The 13,648-nt window shown below is 33.1% G+C and overlaps 1 protein-coding gene across 1 annotated transcript; it reads right to left on the bottom strand.

The window, feature by feature from the left end:
- Window positions 1-1,735: 1,735 nt before the first annotated feature.
- Window positions 1,736-2,242, bottom strand: LOC123695222. Its single transcript, XM_045640996.1, has one exon. The coding sequence runs from the start codon at window positions 2,240-2,242 to the stop codon at window positions 1,736-1,738; it is 507 nt and encodes a 168-aa protein (XP_045496952.1).
- Between the last annotated feature and the right edge of the window lie 11,406 nt (window positions 2,243-13,648).

The raw sequence follows: 13,648 nt of genomic DNA, 5'->3' as shown, positions 1-13,648 counted from the left end.
TTGTATACAATTCCAATATCGTATATAGCCGACGGAGCCCCACTTCGTGGGACTCCTATTTCTGTGTAGTTTTAAAAAAACACAAACCTAACCTAACCCACCCCCTTATCCAAACCAAAAATTTCTGATTACGAATTATCGGCATAGTTACTACAAAATGCCGACCGTTTGTAAACGGCTAGAATCTAGTCGTTTACAAATTTATCTAGCCGCTAGATTATATTTTACAATTTGCCTGCGACATATCAATAGGTATCTTAAATGTTTTACATTTCCGATAGCTATTTAGGAAATGTATAGATTTCCTAGGAATTGTATACAATGACGGATTACATACATTTCCGGTAACATACGTATTACCTACTTAGTTATATCCTTAGATTTTTTTTTAAAATGAAAGTCAAAAAAATAAATATCTTTAAATTTATCATTGAACTGTCTAGGCAAAGTGCAAAAGTGGCATTATTTTATTTGAGAAAAAGCAAAAAGAGTGTGTCTCGTTCAACGACCTTATTATTTGAATCCCGAGTAAATACAAAATGTCGTTTTGAACCGCAGTGATACACGTAGCGAAGTACACTTCCGAGAACATCTTCAACTTGTTAGAAACAGTTTTAATGGCTTCTTAGAATTATGTAAAACGTATGATTGTATCTTGATTTAGTAATCTTGAAAAAATACGTAAAAATATCTGCTAGGTGCGTTTGCCTGTAAGTTTGAAAGGCGCAAAGTTTTATGATTTTATTCTTGTATGAACGGTATTTATAGTAATCGTTAAAAGTTTAAGGTAGAGCCTCTTGATGGATTTCCAGTTGTTTCCCATTATAGTGGAAAGGACTTCATATCCTTTGCTCTTCTTGAGGTTATTTTAGTTTTATTATAAATGGGCTAAAAAAAATCAAGCTTGACGAACTTCCAGACCCATTTATTATTTTTTTTTCACCCGAAATGGAATCCAAATATGTTCGATAATCACGCAATAACCACTTTACCATTTAACAAACCACACTACGATTCAAACCTCAATTCAAACCACAAAATTTCAATCAAATAAACTCGAAAAACACAAAAGCATTAATTGAACGGAAAAGCATCGTTCAAACAAATGAAATTACTTCTTTATTTGTTTCAAATTCAATCAATCGGTTCCAGATGTATCGAGAATCGGTGTCACTAACCACAAATATTGACTTACTGGTTTAAAAGTCATTGTACTTGATTTGGTTGGTGCTCATAGACGGTGTTGTAGACTTTTTAAGGCGCTTGAAAAATAAAAAATAAAGTACCTACCTAAAGTTAAAAGGAAAATTTCGATGGGGACACCAGTTGAAAATTGAAATCTCACATTACAGGGTGGCTCTGAAATACGTTGACAACTTATTTTACGATTTATTTTATTTTTCTTTTACACAGTATAACGGTGACTACTAAATAATAAAAATACAGTATTATTTTAATGTAAATATGTATTTATTTTCAAAATAACCACCTCTTACTTTAATACAAAGGCTTATACGTTTTCTGAAGTTTTCGACGATTTTCCGTAACTCCTCTTCAGATATTTTGTCCCACTCACAAGTAAGTGTTGCCTTCATCGCGTCTACACTTCTGTATGAAGTTGCACAGGCCCTCGCCTCTAAATTGATCATACGCTGAAATCCATTTGATTAAAATCTGGTGAAAATGGAGGCCATTCCTTGGAACTTATGAACTCTGGGAAATGGTCCATACATCACTACTGCACATTTGAGGCCCTGTGAGATGGAGCAGAGTCCTGTTGAAAAGTCCACGGTTGGTCACCGAAGTGCTGCTGGCTCCAAGGAAGAACTAGACTCTCCAAAATATCGCGTTGGTATATTTCTTGATTCACTTTCACACCTTTTTTTACGAAAACGAGAGGCGTTTTGCCTGTTGAGCAAATGCCACGCCAAACCAGGACTGAATCCGGTTTTTGCCGATGGGGGATAATTGCTGTGGCTCCAGGATGACTAGAAGAGTAAACTCTATCGTTTTGGTGGTTATGAGACTGCTCAATTTGAAAAAAAATTTCATCTGTGAAAAAAATATTTTTCCACGCTTCACCAGCGGAGCGCGCTTTCAGTAAGCGACATCTTTCAAGGCGTATTTTTTTATCTTTATCATCCAACCGCTGTGCTTTTCGCAGCTTGTATGCTGTTAACTTGAGCTCATTTTTAACAACTCGTTGTAACGTTGAATGACTTACAACTAAGTCTCGAGCCATTTTTCTTACCTCGGCTTATGAATTGCGGGTCAATCTTTGTTTGACGATATGTTGAATTCTAAGCGTCCTCACAGTTATTTTTCTGCCTCTTCCCAGACGTTCACCGAGATGGCCAAGCTCATAGAAGCGTTTAATAGCAGAAGAAACTAACTGCCGACTGATACCGAGAAGTTGCACTACCTCGCACTGCCGCTTACCAGTCTCATATATAAGGATATTATTGCACCTCGTTGAGCAGACATACTAAAAAATGACTTATTTTAAATTTATTCTCTTCACAAATAACGTTAAGTTGGCGCCAAAACATGTGAAAATAATAATTAAAAAACAATAGAAACGCAGCATGTCCCATTTTTGAAATTTATTATTTTGAAATTTGTCAACGTAATTTAGAACCACCCTGTAATATAAAATGTGTCTATTGACTATTGTAATTTGAAATATTACAGTAAGCGTCGAGAGACTTCCTGGAATTTGAGAATCACGATCGAAGGAAAACGGCGACGGAAAGTTGTATTCCAAAACACAGACACTTCATTGATCACGACTTTTATTTCTTGACCACAATCATTAATAATAAAATAGATATTATAAATTACTTATATTGTTGATGTTCTTCCTAGTAGGTACTAAACGCTTGAGCTTTTAAAAGTAGTAAAATTTAATGGTTTTGAGCATTAGATTCACTTCCCTCTCATATGAACAGACCATACCACAACAAAGCGACATAAGGGTCGCATATCATTAAACGATTATGATGAAGATAAGGGTGCGATGCCCACACATAATTGGAAACTCAATTTCCTCTAAGCTCTAACTCAATTAATTCGTTGAGATTTCTTCGCGAGTTTTACTCCGTGATGATAAATTGAAACAGCCAGAAGTTTGCGTATTAATGTGATTTAAGTTTGTTTACGATAAATGGATAAGGAATGTAGATAAATAAATTCTTCTGAATATTTCGACTGTCATGTTTCAAAACTAAGCGAAGCTAAATCTAAACTATTGCGTATAATTAAAAAAAAAGTTTGTGTGGTTTTATGAAACCACGGTAAAAGTGAAACTTTTTTTCACACTAAGTATAGACATTTAACTAAAAATTATCGTATTTGTACGATAATTATCGTACGTATCGTGCGTCACGCGACATGCGCTACACAGACCAAAAAGTTTGAGACGATGTAATAAAAGTTTCACTTTAAAAATCTCATCATCATCTTGTTATATTATTTTATCAGGAAAAACACTGTATTTTCTTGTGTTTGATTTTACGCGAATTTTACATTTAGAAATTGAAGATTTTTACGCTCGCTGCAAAGTATGAGAAACTTCGGGAATATATTTAATAAATTACGAAAATCTTTGATTTCTAAACGAAAAAATACTGTTAATTATCCCTTTAAAGAAACCAGTAATAATAATTTCCGAGCAATCCAATATATATCCACTATTATTTTTTACTTCAATACACAAACACTATTGTGAAGCAATTAACAAATTAGGAAATCGCAAATGGTCGACAGCGAAACTTGTAATTGGTAAACAATTAGATGAAAGTTAGTACAACTAACGATGTCTGTTATTTTAGAGGTCGTTATCCTTTCCATGCTATAAATATTATGAATAAGGAATCGCGTGTTTGTTTGTTCGCAAAATAGCTTTAATTAATGGAGTGAGAGAATTTGGCTTATTTAAAGTTTGGAGAAACCTATAAATTATTTTAACTAATGTGATTTGACAATATAAAAAAAAAATTGATCAAGTATTTGTTTTCTCTGCTTAGAAGATATCATATTATTTACTTAAAATTAGCAACATACAAAACGACATATTATAAGCTCTCCATTCAAAGTCCTGTGTTTTTAATTGTAATTTCTCAATGCAAATGGAGAGCAAGGGCAAGAATTTTTGTCTCTACAAGACGAACTCAGGACTTCTGAGTCAGTTCAGGAAGTCCTGAGTTCGAACTCAGGACTTCCTACTCCCCAGTTCTAAGTTTAATTTTAACCATTGCACGGAAGATTTCGTCAAGCTTCCTAATTCCTATATTGTGCACTATTATTGTGTTACTCAAACTGAAGTTGAGAGCATTAATAGATTTACAAGTTTGGCGAACGGTAAACTCAGAACAAGTTTGTGTCATCGCTTTATTGTATACAAACTGTTATTGTCAGTACTGATTTTTGTGCTTTTAGTTGGATTTGAGCATGCTTTTAGGTCTGAATTTTAATGCTTAAAAAAATTGATTTTCTATAGTTATTGTTTCACTATTTTTTTATAGAAGAAGTAATGTCAATATTTTCCCACCTAAATCGGCACATATAGCTTTTGATGATCTTTGTTAATTCTTTTAGAAATTTGGATGACTTTTAAAGATCGGAGGCAGATTAAAAAAATGTTTATTCATACCTATTTCAGTTTTTGATGAGTTGAAATATGACAGTAAAGCGTAGGCTTATTCGTAAAAAAAGCTTAAGTTTTATCATATGCTATGAAGAAAAAATTAATGTTTCATGCAATTTCACGTCAAGGTACATAGGCGCAATCTCACCGGATGTTGCTGGGACGTTCCCGCAATCTATCCACTTCCGGTCTTCGATGGAGGAAATGTAAGTGGGACAAACACAATATCGGTTTTGAATACAATTATGAATATATTTTGAATACGTAAGTATATTTTGGAAAATATAGTTACCCTTTCTTCTTAGAAATAACTTAAACTTAATTTAAATAAATTAATATTTATCTGGAATAAAATGTTTCTTTTTTCAAATGTTTTCTTCAATTAAACTTTTCTTTAGAGGCGCTTTTGGTTGTCGTATCGTGTCATTGATTAAAAAAATACTGATCTAATATTATAATGTAGAACTTACCTCTATAAATACCTGATTCGACTATTCAAGAATTTAATTATTTAGCACACCCCCAACGATCCCCAACTCAATCAGTGAAGAACCTGGCCTATCCTGTATCCAAGAAACTAAAAAAAATGACAAAATATAACATATTATGCAAACCCGCACTTGGCCAAAATTATAACCTGAACTATCATAAAAGATCTGTTCGAGGTTCTGATTCGTTGTAATAATTTAGGATAAAAATAGCTTTCCAGGTCATAAAACAGTACATACTAAGGTTACTTTACCGCAATAATAGTTCCAAACTGTACTAATGTTTCCCTTGGGAGTCGGGAATCGAACCCACGACCGTGAAGGCGTTCGTAAAGTATCCAAAACAGTTGAAACTGTGTGAAGGTTGAACTCGAACAGTATCGGCAGAGATTAATTGGATGAACTCTTAGATGCGGCCTTAATGTGGATTCGTTCGAGTTTTGCGTGAGAAAGCTCGTTCGAGTTTGGATTAAACAAAATAAACATATATATTAATTGTGTTAAATAGAGAAAAATAATTCGAGTTTTTTTTAATACATCTTCATTCGTGCTGGTGCCCGACAATTGGTGTTCAATGGAGAAGAATAAAAATTTGATTCTGACAATTTTAAATTCAGTAGCTTTAGTAATATAATAATTATATTATATTCAAATTGAATAACCACATAAAACTTTCAATTTTAAATTAGTAAACAACTGAAATATTGTGTCTTTTTGTTGTTTTTAGATTACACGTCGTAAATGGTTACAGGATAAATATGTCATATTATATAAAAATTTATAGCATTTTAGCCGTATTATTGTAAGATTTTTTTTATATTCAATAATTAATTAACTTTTTAAATTATTGAAACCTATGGTATGGGTAAACAAAGTTGTTTCCAATGTTTCAACAAGTCGTTTGTCCTTGAAAGTTTTCGCTTCTTTATCCAACTTAGGGATCTCTAATTAATGATCGTTTTGTAACAATATTATATTCCATATATTTCATATTGTTCAGTTTTAATGGGTCAAGGTGAGGCTGGTATTATTTATCATTGAAAAATGACAGTGAATTTATTTAAAAAAGCTTTGATGAAAAGATTTGATAGCGCTATAATGGAAAAAGAGGTTTATCTGTGGTATAAAATATGTCTACTTAAATTTGTAATAAGTACCTACTTCAAAATATTATATAACTAGCTTACCACCCGCGGCTTCGCCCGCTTTAAACGATTTGAGATTTAAACTATCCTATCTCTCAAGTTGGATCAAACTGCACATGGTGTGCGAATTTTATTATAATCGGTTAAGTGGTTTAGGAGTCCATTGAGGACAAACATTGTGACACGAGATTTATATACAATATTAGAAGATATTACAAAGGAAAATGTTTAATGAAATATTAATATTTAATAATAATAATATGAGGCTGTGACGTGGTAATGGATAAAGTATTTAAGTTAATAATATGATGTCCACACACTATGTCAGATGAATATTGAATTCCGTTTTATATTAAGTACTAGCTTCCGCCCGCGACTCCGTCCGCGCGGATGTCGGTCTTCGCGTGGATGGTTTATTTCTCCATTTTGAGTAACTCACAATGACATCTTATAAATATCTATTGGACCCAAATACGGCTAGGCCTATAATAATACGCAACGTGTGTTCGCGGTTCTACAGAACAACGTCTATGGATAAAACTGAAAAATTAATTTAATTTTTTTTCTACGTATTTTTCCAGGATAAAAAGTATCCTATTTTACGCTCAGGATTATAAGGTATAATTATACAAAGTTTCATCGAAATCGAACCATTAGTTTTCACGTGTTGCCTTCACATACAGACAGACAGACAGACAGACAGACAGACAGACAGACAGACAAAAATTTTTTTAATCACATATTTGGGTTTGGTATCGATCCAGTAACACCCCCTGCTATTTATTTTTTCAATATTTTCAATGTACAGAATTGACCCTTCTACAGATTTATTATATGTATAAATGTACTTAATTTGTACGGTTTTTAAATCTACTCTGAAAAATAAAATCGATTAAAGCGTTCATAAGACATTTAATTGTAGGTATTAATTGAATTACGTTAATAAGACATTTTTACAAAAAAAAAATACAATTAATATACGTAAACAAATGAAAAACAAAATATCATCTCTGGAAACAAAAGGGTGACAATATAATATGCAAAGTATCTATGCAATTGATAAACTTGAAATGTCAGTTACATACTTCATCCGTTTACATTTGTATGCAATAATAGAAATAAATGTATTATGTTTAATATTTTATTAGAAAGAACAACATTCTTACCTTACATACATAGATATCTAATACAAGTAAAGTCGCTACATTTTATAAGCCTCTACAATATCTATGAAAAGTATTTTTATTTTATCAAAGTACCACCGATTCGGAACGACGCGACGCTTCACTGAGAAATATTGGAAAGAAACTCTACAGCTAATCGTTTTAAAGTGATTTTATACAGCACTAGCAAGTAGCAATAATTATTCAGGAAGAAAATAATATAAGTAAATTAGTATTTAGTTTACACATTGTACATATTTATGTACAAATGTAATTTTCATTCAAACACAATAATCTGTATGGATTAAAATGTAATCAAAACCCTACGTAACATCCATCATAACAATATTTGTACAGAATTGAACGTAAACAAAATACAGTAACCTGGTTATGACCTAGATACCTACATTCTGGGACCTTGGACGTCCTGACACGAATAGTGTACCGGTATGCCGCTTCCTATTGCATCTAGCTTACGATCTAGGTATTGGATTATAGGCTAAATGCCTGAACAAATATTGTACGGTTGGGTTATGGTTGTGAATGATTTGTGAATATCACTTTAAGCAAGCACATTGTTAAATGTTGGTAAAGGAATGTTGGTCTTAGCGAGATGATAATATATAGTGATAGCCTTTCTCGATAAATAGAATATCTAACATCGAAACAATTTTACGAGTAGTTCCCGAGATGAACGCGTTCAAACAAACAAACTTTTCAGCTTTATAATATAAGTATAGATAGGTAGATACTAGTTTAAAGTTGTGGCATCTTCTGAGTTATATTGGGAATTAAAACAGACTCTACCTCAAAGCTCTATCTTTTTCTTTTATCACAATTTTTTATATAAACCAAAGTTACAGCATCAAATACACCTATTACAGCATCAATCCAATAATGGACGTTCGTGAAAATTATTCAAAAATAAATTTATATAAGTAACTACCTACTAAGTAGGTACTTAGTTTAAAAAAAATGTTCTCTGCTAACTAAGACGCGGTTGTCACTTGTCATATAGATTAACATTTTTTTTTTTTTTTTTTTTTTTTTTTAATTAAATAAGGTTGCTAATTAAAATAGCACCTTATACAAATTACAATCTAGCCTACAAGACTAATAAGTAATTTTATGTTAACCTAAATTTCTAAATAACTTATTCTAAGAGAGTGTCCATTGTCACTTGCTTAGTGTCTGTTAAGGGGAAGTAAGTCACTTTGCTCGTGTGCTTTGGTATACAGATAATTGTCACTGTTCACTTTTCACTTATCACTACACTAACTCAAAAGGTTTAGTCCTTTTTAGTCTTCGCACTAGGTCCGTGGTGTCAAGGAGCTGGATAGCCTCAACATTCACGTGATGATGAAGTCGATGTTGATGAGCTTCTGCATGTTTTTGAACAATTTTGTCCACGGTGTCCACTTTTAGGTCACGGTGGAGGTCACCATTACGGATGTACCATGGAGCATTTACAATGTCTCTCAGTACTTTATTTTGGAAACGTTGTATAATGTCAATGTTGCTTTTTTTGGTACAGCCCCACAGCTGAATACCATACGTCCATACTGGCATTAGGACTTGTTTATATATGAGTAGCTTATTATGTATCGACAACTGGGAGTATCTTCCAAGAAGCCAATACAATTTCTTATAGCGCAAGCCTAATTCTTCTCGCTTCTTCTTGACGTGAGCCTTCCAGCGTAGCTTAGCGTCAAGCGTCATACCGAGGTATTTCGCCGTGTTAGCATAAGGTATTTGTTGGCCATTAAGGAGTATCGGGACAATCTGTGTTCTTTTGTTTGTAAAATTTATGTGAACGGATTTGGATTCGTTCAATCTTATCCGCCATTTCCGAGTCCATTCGTAGACCTGGTTCACAGCTTCTTGAACTTTATCTCCTGCTTCCTGGTAAGTGATGCCTGTGGCCATGATAGCAGTGTCGTCGGCAAATGTTGCAGTAATGTTTTTTTCTAATACTGGGATGTCACACGTATACAAAAGGTATAGGATGGGACCCAAAACACTTCCTTGTGGTACACCAGCTCGTATTTTCTTGAGGTCCGAGTAGGCATCGTCTTGTCGAACTCTAAATACTCGATTGGTTATATACGATTCTAAGATATCTGAAATTTGTTTTGGTAGCATTGTTCTTATTTTATGAATGAGACCTTTGTGCCAAACCTTATCAAAAGCCTGAGCGACATCTAAAAACACTGCTGAACAGACTTTCTTTTCTTCAAACGCTTTTTCGATGACATTTGTTAATCTGTGAACTTGATCTATTGTGGAGTGTTTCTTTCTAAATCCAAATTGGTGTTCTGGAATTATTTTCTTCTCATCAAGTATTGGCATGATCCGTTTAAGTAACAGTTTTTCAAAAAGTTTTGATACTATTGGTAGCAACGAGATCGGTCGATATGATGTTACATCATTTGGTGGTTTTCCTGGCTTTAATATCATAATAACTTCAGCAACTTTCCACAAATTAGGCACATATTTTAACCTAAATGCAGCGTTGAAGAGTGTTGTTAATTTAATTATAGCTTTGCGTGGCAAATTATGCATTATTTCGCCTGTGATTAAGTCAAACCCCGGAGATTTTTTTGGGTTAATACTTAACTTAATTTCGTTGGAAATCTCTTTGGGTGTTACAGACTTTATTTGTAATTCTTCATTAAGGTTTTGATCTTCAGGTAGTTCATTTGCGTCATCATCATATGGCTTAAAGATATTTTCCAGATGTTGCGCAAATCTTTTAGCTTTTTGTTCATTGTGGATTGCCCATTTTCCATTTTCTTCCTTAATTGGTGGAATATGCAGAACGGGTCTATTCATATGTTTCGTAGCTTTCCAGAGAGAGTAGTCTGTGCTGCGATCGTTAGTCAGTTTTTTGAGATATGACGTCATATTAGCGTCATTTAGTTTTTTTATCTCTCTTTGTAGCTGTTTTGTGAGATTATTTAGTAGCTTTTTATCACCAGGAAAACGAGTTTGGTGCCACCGGTTTCTCTGCTTTCTCTTTTCACGTAAAAGTTCGATAATATTCTTCGGGTAGACTGCTCCCCTGTGACAAGAGTGACTATCTGGTGTGTTTCTCCATGCTGCTTGTTGTATGTCTACCATAAATTTTTCAACTTCTATATCAAGTTGTTCTGAATTTTTTAATGGTAAGTATATTAAGTTTTATATGTGTGTCCAAGTCGCTTCTAAAACTGTTCCAGTCTGTTTTCTTATTTACTAATCTTAGGATATTATTCTTATTTATAATATTTATACATAATTTAAGAATTATGGGCGAGTGGTCTGAAATCATATCATTCATACTCTTTATATCTAAATAGTTAGATGATATATTTTTATATATAAAGAAATCCAATAGGTCGGGTATTTTGTTTGGATCTGTAGGCCAATAGGTTGGTTTGCCCGTAGATGCAAAGTTACAGTTCATATATTTCATGGCGCTTAGAAGTTCTTTGCCTTTAGGTGTAATCAACCTGGAGCCCCAATGGGTATGTTTGGCGTTAAAGTCACCACCAACAATAAATCTGTCGCCAAAACTCTTGAGAAGGGTAACGTATTTCTCTTTATTAAAAGATTCTCTCGGTGGGAAATACAAGGCTGATATAGATACAGGACCACGTTTGGTTTCAACGCATACTGTTACGGCCTGTACTTCTTGTTCTTCGATTTTACTTATTTCATAGTGCTTCAACTTTTCTTTTATTATCACTGCACTTCCACCTCTAGCTGTGTTATTTGGGTGAAGTGCAAGATATACTTTGTAACCTTTAAATTTAATGTATGATTGTTTGGTGAAGTGTGTTTCCGATACTAAGCACACGTCAATATTTTCTATTTCAAGGACAATTTGTAATTCATTGTGGTGTTTAAGAAGCCCATTGGCATTCCATTCCATTATGCTAAGTATTTGATTAACATTGATAAGGAAAACTTTTAATTATTTCCACAATTTTGTATAGTGTGATTTAACAGCAAATTGGTCATAACGAAAGTGTATCGAGGCTAATTTTTGCGACATTAAGTGCCTATTTATTGCGTAAAATTCGTCACTTATTTGAGCTTTCCTTGTCTATAAATGGTCACTAATTATGTGTTGGTCTTGACTCGTTCGTTTTGGGTGTTTGCGTAAAATTATTGACTTTATCGATGAAATATTACATGTTAATAATTGTGATTAATTATAGATTCAGATTTTCAGATTTGGTTGTTATTACGAGGATATTTTAATAATTTTTATGCTAACTATAATATTATGTCATAGGAATTTTATATCCATTTTACATAATATTAATTAAGTATATAATTGATTTAGTAATTGTGTGCAGTATTGTATACTATAAACATTTTCAAAACTGCCACCTATTGATATTTATGCATTCTATTGATAGGTAGGTACTTTTTAAGGTAACGATGTAAGATAGAAAAAAAAGAACACTGGACAAGGACATGATAATTTTATTTTGACATCTGTATTGATTGTCAAATTTGACAGCGCGGGAACGTGAAATTTGATATCGCGTATTGATTGGCGCGGTGCAGCGACCTTGAACCGGTTCGCGCCGGAACTGGGTTAAATTAGGGCGGCCATCTTGTTTCACGGTAGGGTTACCTGTGATCATAAATATAAACAATTATTATTATGTAATTACGCTATTTATCTCGGTAAAGAGAGGTTATATTAATTGAATAAATTAAGAAATAAAGGCTGTTTATTTTCAATAGAGGCTGTTAATTTAAGTAAACATTAATTAAAATTTGGAAGAAAATTTAAATAAAACTTTGGCAATTCTTACAATTTTCCAGAGCATTATAAATAAAAAAACAAGCTTAAGTTGACTCTCAGGTAATTATTACAAGTCCAGATCCAATAAGAACCCATCCTACTGAAGAAGCGGTTAACAACAGAGGTAAGAAAACCGGAATTCCTATAACACTGGAAGGTGTGCACTGGAATGCAAGGGTCGTGCGTCCGTGAACTAACGTTTTAGGTCAGGTAGGGGACAAGGCCGTGGCACAGCTCAAAACATCTGGACATCTGCATTGTCCGATTGTCCCGCCTTATGAGATTTGAGGATTGCGTTTTATTTGTTTATAATTCATTTGTATTTAGAAGTTTCGAATTTTAGGAAGTCGAAGTTAGGATATTTTTTTTTTCGAGGAATACCTAGTACATTGTACCTAGTACATAATATTGCAATTAAAATTATTAATGGGAAAAGTTAAATTCAATAAGCCATTCTGAAGTTTAGGATTTTATTAATTTTCTGCAGTCTCATTAATTTGATTCATTTAGAATTCTACTAGAATGATTACTAATCGTCATGACGAAATTAAATGCATTTTTAGTACAAAATATGAACTAGACGGGAAACATTGTAATCTCTATATTCAAAATTGTTTATTTAGGTAACGTATTACATTAGCTCCTCTACAAACAATAGTACCAAATATATGTATTTATTTAACAAATACAAGTAGACCCAATTTTGTATGTAAACACTATGATAAAATTATATTTTGGTTTATCTATGTAATAGGTACACCCTATGTACTTTGACGTATGTGTTATGTAAGTAAAATATAACAATTAAGAATAATTTAATGTGTAAATAAAAGTATCTTACCTTGCTTTCTTTTGAAAACAAAACAATTATTTATTTATTTATTTAATTTTAAGCACTGAGCAAAACGCAATGGATCTATACCCACCTGTGTGAGGCCCACTACCAGGTAACGTCAGCCTAATAGTTTGTTCGCACGCTTTTGTAGTAATTAGCAACAATAAAGTTAGCTAACCACTTTGTTAGGAGAAAGATCAAATGCTTTTATTTCTATTTTAATCCAGCTTTACAAAACAATATTTTCAAACAATAAAATTGCACTAAAAAGCCTAGTCTCTACAATCTCACGTCTTATTATTTCCTGTACATTCCGGTAAAATATTCCGTATTTACCATTCCCCAGCCAAATACATCATTTGTACAAAGCCTCTCAATTTAACATAAAAATGAATAGCTGAATGCACTAACGACGCTGGCCCTGCAATCCTGGGCCTACAGCCTTGCACTGGTGACCCAAATCTGGAGTTCACGGTCTACCCAGGGACAACGGGTATGGATTTTCAGTCGAGGCTGCGTTGAACGATTTTTTATTCAATTATCGGTAAAGTAAGTTTTGTAGTTTTTCAAT

The sequence above is a fragment of the Colias croceus genome, chromosome 10 (assembly GCF_905220415.1).
Source record: "Colias croceus chromosome 10, ilColCroc2.1".
Classification (NCBI taxonomy): Eukaryota; Metazoa; Arthropoda; class Insecta; order Lepidoptera; family Pieridae; genus Colias; species Colias croceus.
This window is presented reverse-complemented; position numbering and strand designations above follow the sequence as displayed.